Genomic DNA, 7,263 nt, shown 5'->3' with positions numbered 1-7,263 from the left:
TTTTTTCTCTATTGAAAACACTCATGATCTGTGTCATACATGTGGCCCTTCAATATCTATTGCCTTGTGAAATTTCTTGTATTGTTAATTTTCCATGGTGTACTTCTTGTATATTAAGTTGTTATCATGAGGCAGATTTACATCTTTGAATTTTCTATACTACTATGCATAATACTAGCCATACTTTGAATAGTTATATTTGAGCATGAGATGATATTCATTAAACATAAATAACATTTGTATACATATTTAAAATATACACAATATTTTCGGAAAGAAAGCACGTGGACAGAGGCTTTTAGTATCTTATAGAAAGAATTAATAGTCAAAGTTGGGTGCTAGTGTTGCAGTGGTTAAGGGTTTGGCTGCTAACCAAAACGTCAGCAGTTCAAATCCACCAGCAGCTCCTTGGAAACCCTATGGGGTAGTTCTACCATGTCCTATAGGATCATTATGAGTCAGAATCAACTCCACGGCAATGGGTAGGTCCAGGTTGCTTGTAGTGTTCTCCCTCCTTATCTATTCTTCTCCTTCGTCTTTAGGTCCATTCAGTTTTTTCACACTTCGCTAGGAATTGATTTCCAGAAGTCAGCCTACTCTAGCCAACCAAATGTCCATTAACATGTTCTTCGCAAATTAGGAACAATACCTATTATTTTTATTAATCTTTTTGACTCTGAACATTTTCATTACACAAGGTATAATGGAATTCTGGGTAGTTGAAGAAGTTATTCAACCAAGGTGCAGATATCTTGTCTCCAAATTCAGGGCTTTTTCTCCTTGAGACTTGTAAACACTGTCAGTGTAAGCAGAAGACACCCAACGCTTGAAAGGGGTTCCTTCTTTTCTCTACTTTTATTATATGTCAGGAAGAACTAAATCCAAATAATTTTCACATAAGCCAGTAGAAACTATTTTTGTGAATAATATTAGTTCAAAAGAAAGATGAAAGTTCTCTGCACAATCTTTATGATTGTCCCATTAACTCCTTCTAATTAATCCTGAAAAAGGACCAGAAAATAATCCAGAAATATCTTGAAAAATTCAAAATGAAAGAAGAGCTTTGGAGTACAAAATTTTGTCCCGTATCATATTTTAAGTTTCCGTAAATACTTTTAATTACTCATGAAAAATTGGAAGTTAGACATTGAAGTTGTTCTCAGATGGAAAATGTTCCCTGGGCTTTTAAAATCCACATCACGAGCAGGCCATATAGCCACAGAATTGGATTTTATTTATTTGATTTCCGTTTTACAATATTGGGTACCTTGCGAATCCAGTCTTAAAAAAAAAAAAACCAAAGCGAATAGATATGAAAGAGAACTGCGTACCTTGATTTTTTTTTCCTAATTACGAGAGAAAAATGTTCACAGGCATAGGTAGTTTGACAAACCTACAGAATAGAAAGTTTATATTTGGCAAAGTCATGTAAAAAGTTCATGGGTTATCTAGATTTAAACAAAACTTACCCTGAAAACGTCCACAATCTCTTACTTCTTTATGAGAAATGCAATCCTTTTTACTGTGTCTTTGAAGGCTTTCTTTACCTGCTTGTTTCGTAGTGTATAAATGAAAGGGTTAAGCATAGGGGCAACTGAAGTAAAGAGCAGTGCCACCACCTTATTAAGGGCTACTCCTTCCTTTCCTGAAGGTTTAATGTAGGTGAAGATGGAACTTCCATAGCTCATGGAAACCACAATCATGTGAGAAGAACAGGTGGAAAAGGCCTTTTTCCTTTGTTGGGTAGAAGGGAATTTTAGAATGGTGCTGATGATGTATGTGTAGGAGAGAAGCACACCCAGTAGGGTAGTGATCAGTGTTAGCACAGCAAAAGCCAAAACAACCTTTTCTATAAGCTCTGTGTCTGAACAGGCGATCTGTAGGATAGGATATGCATCACAAGCAAAACTATCAATGAGATTGGAGTCACAGAATTCCAGCTGGAGACCCATGCCAAGAGGGAGGGCAATAATCAACAAGCCAGCACCCCAACAGCAGAGAACGAGTATAGTGCAGAGCTTGTTGTTCATGATGGTTGTGTAATGTAGGGGCTTACAGATGGCCACGTAGCGATCATAGGACATGGCAGCAAGGAGAAAAAACTCAGTTGCTCCAAAGAGGATAACAAAAAACAATTGCGTGGCACAAGCATTATAGGTACAAGTTTTATCTCCAGTTGTCAGGCTGTACAGGAATCTGGGAATACAGACAGAGGTGAATGAGACTTCCAAGAAAGAGAAATTTCGGAGAAAAAAATACATGGGAGTTTGAAGATGGGAATCCAAAAGTGTGAGAGTGATAATTGCCATGTTCTCAGCCACACACGAAAAGTAGGTGAGAAATAAAAATACCAAAAGCAGGATTTGTAATTTTGGGTCCTCCGTCATCCCCAGCAGGATGAATGTTGTTATCACTGTGTGATTTGTCATGACCTCCTGTGTCAAGTCAAAAACGATTGGACTTGAAGACACAAGCAACATAAGACGTCAGCATGGAGCATGAAGTAAAGATGCAATCAGTATTAATGTAATGCATTTGTCATTTGGTTGTAGAATTTCACTGGGAATATTTAAATATGAACCAAAGGCCTATAATTCCCTTATTAGAAATGATATTTATACAGATGCCAAATGAAAACACGCAGCAGCAATCGTGCATCTCGTTTCATATGGTGTTTCTCATTATCATTGTCTCGGGACATAGGTCTGATCAATGTTACAGGTTATTCCATTATTCTTGTCATTTTTTTCTTCTGCCTCCTTTTTCTTTGCTTTTCCCGACCTCCTTTTCAGCTCCACTTTTGTAACAGAGAAGAATTTGTCAAGGAGTATTTTATTCTGGTCTCTGGCTGTATTTTGAAATAAAATAACTGCAAAGGGCTGGATAATAGCTTTGCACTTAGAATGATCCCGAATTAGGAACAAAAAGTTTAAAATACAAAGGTGTATCTTTGTTGTGTATTTTTGCTTTTAAGTAAATGAAAGCACTTTTAAACCAGTAAAAGTGTTTTTTAGGTAGAGGGCTTCCTGAAGAGTTACAAGAAACCTTTTCCTGGGACCTGAGAACAAATCTGAGGAAGCCTGTCATGGCGTTTGGGGGCGTGGCCAGATCCCAGAGGGAATGGTCTGTGGTCCTTGGGCTCCCTACCAGTGAGATTGACCTCCCTGCTCTTCTGAGCAGCAGTCTTCAGAATCTGTCTCTGAATATCTTAGTGACCTCTCCTTTCAACCATTGCTGCTGTTCCTCCTTTCAGATTGCCTCTCCCAACTAATTTCCCACCAGCCCTCTAACCTCGCTGCTTATATTCTCTGAGTTCTTCAGAAATGTAACTTGCTCAAGCATCATCCATTAATAAACTGGCTAAATGGACTAATTTTTATTAAGAAATTTTGTAAAACTCACATTTTCCTTGAATGTTACCATTTTCAAGTCCTCCCAGGAGTTTCATGCCTCCCTGCACATGTTTTTTTCAGAAATCCCATTAGTTGTGGGGGAGGATGGCTCAGGGAGATCTCTTCTCCTTCGAATCAAAACTTGCCTTTGGTGCGATTCAAGTTGCAAACAGGTGCTTCGAGTATCCATTCTGCGAAAGAAGAGCTGGTAAATGCATTCTCTCTCAGGTTATATTTACTTGAAAATAATATATTGGTTCTTAAGATGTCTTCGTGTTTTATTTGTGGAATTAATTATAAATTGAGCAATTTTGTAGGGAAACCCTATGTGCCCAATACTACCCAATGTATGTGTTCCCAATTGAGAATTAAAAATGCATTAAGTAGTTTTGTCTTCTTTTCTGCTGCTCAAGTAAATTATAAAAATTCACTTATTCAGCTAAATATTTAATATCAGAGACTGGAGAACTAACCATGAATAAGTGTGTCTCCCAAGGAGCTTTCCGTCTTTTGATGGGAGATAATATTTCATTTTAGTGCATGCTTAGGGATACAGTAAGATGCGATAACGGTGAAAATGCAACTTTGGTTTTAGGGCAATAACTACTCCATGCCTTTTCCTTGGCAATCTCTCTTAGTGGTGATTTGTATTTTACTATCTTCACTCAGTTGTTGTAGCCTATTATGTGGGAGCCCTGGTGGCACAGTGGATAAAGCACTTGGCTGCTAACCAAAAGTTCATCGGTTCAAAGCTACCAGCCACTCCGTGGAAGAAAGCTGTGGCAGTCTGCTTGCGTAGATATTTCCAGCCTTGGAAACCCTAAGGAGCAGGTCTACTCTGTCCCACAGGGTGGCTATGTGTCGGATTTGACGCAATGGCAGTATTTTTTTTTTTTTGGGTGAGGGGAGGATTTAGAGTTGGTAACATCAACACTCACTTACAGCTGAGTTAGCAAGTTGTATTCTTCAGGGTTCATAGACATGTTTATGTCCAGGAAACCCACTTCAGATCATGGTAGAAATGGTTTAGTGGAGAGGTGCTATCTTGCCAAACACTAGGAAGCTGCAGAACGAGGATTTTCATAGGCACGACTGAGTGATAGGTCAGGGTCATTTCACACACCGAATTCTCTTTCCTTTCTTCTTTCCCTCCTATCATGTTACCAATACCAATTGCTATTGCGTCAATTCTGACACATTATGACTACATTTGTGTCTAATTTGAATTGTGCTCCATAGAGTTTTCAATGGTTGAATTTTTGGAAGTAGATTGCTAGGCTTTTCTTCTAAGGAGCCTCTTGGAGGAATCAAACTGCCAGCCTTTTGTTTAGCAGCTGATTGTGTTAACATTTGTACATTATATCCTTATACTGGGTATTCATGTTCTTACTTCAACCTTCCTTCTGCTATAAAGTTCTTAGGCTTTAATATTATTGCCTGTTACGAGTTTAAAACTCCTCTCATTTAATTTGGGAAACCCCGGTGGTATAGTGGTTAAGTGCTACAGCTGGCAACCAAAAGGTCGGCAGTTCAAATCTACCAGGTGCTCCTTGGAAACTCTATGGGGCAGTCCTACTCTGTCCTATAGGGTCACTATGAGTCGGAATCGACTTAATGGCAATAGGTTTGATTTGGTTTTATTCTCTAATTTTGAGGGAAATGACTTGTGAAATAAACGACGTGAGCATTTGAGGGTCCTTTAATTTAATGTGTTAAAGAACTAATACAGTTTTCTCTTAATTACTGAAGTTTTTCAATCCGCTTTACTTCTAAGAACAAGCTAAGCTTGTAGTGGCAGAGCATATAGGTCTAAGGCTGCTTTGTCCACCTACATCCATATCATGGTCCCCTTTGGTTTAAATAGCAGAGGTTGCTGTGAGCATAGAAAGTCACATTTTTTTTTTTTTACTTTGGGTCATATTTGAAACAATAAAGTAAGCAATGCATTTTACCACCTTCCCATAGGTAGTGTTTTTCTTTAAGCAGCCCTTGAAGACTTAACTTATGCAAAGCTACCTCTTCTCACTTTCACTTTGGGAACTGTAAGGGTGATTGAGTTCAGTTTTTCTCTTGTATTGATTTCCTATTTAATGAGTTCTTTTATTTATTTCAGGCACCTTGATCTTACGTGTCTGGGACAAGCCTCATTCAGTCTTCATCTGGATGAAGGCATGCTATGGTCTGGAACATTTGAAATTCTAGAAATGTACGCCCCCACCCTCCATTCCCGAAGTGGCCAAATCAAAGTCCTTGCCATGGAGGTGGATTCTGATTCGAACTCACAGCAATTCTATAGGACAGAGTAGAACCACCCCATTGGGTTTCCTAGGAGCAGCTGGTAAATTTAAACTGCTGACCTATTGGTTAGCTACCCAAAGTGGCAGAAGGTATTAAAATAACAGGTCCATAATAAGGCCAGATTCTCTGTAATGTAATTTGTATTATTTGATTTCTGTAACACTAGAAGATATCTTTAATGGAGCCCTGGTGGTGCAATGGTGAAGCACTTGGGTGCTAACTGAAATGTTGATGACTGGAACCCGGTCAGCAGCATCATGGAAAAAACGCTGGTGATCGGCATCTATAAAGATTACTGCCCAGGAAACCTCATTAGGCAGCTATGTTCCATTATGTGGTATTGCTATGAGTTGGAAATCAGATCGCAGACACCTAAACAAAACAACAACAGAGGATATTATTGGGAGGAAGTGTCTTTGCCTCTTTCATATTTTCCCTCTTAAATATTAAAATCTCCTCAACTGATATTTATGGGTGGGCCTTTCAAAGGATAAAGTGATGATGGCAGGAAAATTCTAATATCAGGTGTATTCAGAATAACAATTTGAAAATAACTGTTGATTCTGTTTTTGCAGTAACAATTGCAATTAACTGAATTCCACATTTCTTACCCTCCGTGTTTAGAGAATGTGGAAAAGTCTGTCATGAGAATTGCATACTTACTTTTCTGGCAGTGCTTCATCAGGTGTCCTTGATGGAACCAAAATTTGAAGAGTATGATGCTGGTGAGGAGCTTTGAGTTTCTTCAGTCCCTAACTCACATTTCACCTCGCTTCACTGCTGCCTTGACCTTTTTCAATGCATGTGACACATGTACACACACACACACATATACTTTCTCTCTCTTAAGTAAGTCTTACATCAGACAGTGTTCACCTAGATTTCATTGCTCCTAATACATTGTGACGAGTTTCAGCCTCCTCTTCCCTTGCCAGATCTCAAATGGCACCTGATTCCTGATTTCCCAGTAGTCTGTTAGCTCAAAAGGAACAAAAGAGTGGTGCAGAGTAAAAGGAACTTTTCTCCCTGGGTTTGGCAGAGAGGTACATCTGATCTCCTGGGGCAGGGAGACAGGTTTACCTGTATATTCTACAGTAGCAACATTTATATGTTTCATTTCCTACCAGTTCACAGGGAACATCTGAGCTGAACAACAAAATAGTCCCTGGTGACCCAATTGAAAATGTTACTAATGAATCAACAGTGGAATCAACAATGCAACAGCATAGGTGGCAGTGGGAACCGTGTCCTCACAGACATTGCAGGTGGTCTGATGCCATGTGAATTCCATTTTGTCTTCTTTGTCGAATCTTTATACTTCCCTGAATTAGATGCTGTGCTTGGCACTTAACACAGTTTATCTATCTTTGACATAAATCTCATACAGTGTAAAAAATAATCATCCTAATTTTACAGAGGAGGAAAGTGGGAAGCAGAAAATTGGCCAGTCAGAGGTCACATGGTGGGGTTGTAGGTTTTGAAGAAAAATTTATTTGAATACAAAACTCCTGCTTTTCCCCTCGCACTAAACTTGTTCCTTTCCCCAATATTTAAGAGAACTATCAGTATTTAA

At 38.8% G+C, this 7,263-nt stretch overlaps 1 protein-coding gene across 1 annotated transcript; it reads right to left on the bottom strand.

Annotated features, from left to right (window-relative positions):
• Positions 1-1,490: 1,490 nt before the first annotated feature.
• Positions 1,491-2,536, bottom strand: LOC135231360 (olfactory receptor 6C2-like). The gene has a single exon (XM_064285229.1). It carries the CDS (start codon positions 2,478-2,480, stop codon positions 1,491-1,493), a length of 990 nt encoding a protein of 329 aa, XP_064141299.1. The 5' UTR covers positions 2,481-2,536.
• Positions 2,537-7,263: the final 4,727 nt, after the last annotated feature.

The sequence above is a fragment of the Loxodonta africana genome, chromosome 4 (assembly GCF_030014295.1).
Source record: "Loxodonta africana isolate mLoxAfr1 chromosome 4, mLoxAfr1.hap2, whole genome shotgun sequence".
In the NCBI taxonomy this organism is placed as follows: domain Eukaryota; kingdom Metazoa; phylum Chordata; class Mammalia; order Proboscidea; family Elephantidae; genus Loxodonta; species Loxodonta africana.
The sequence above is the reverse complement of the archived record's forward strand: the minus strand, read 5'-3'. Positions and strand labels throughout refer to the sequence as shown.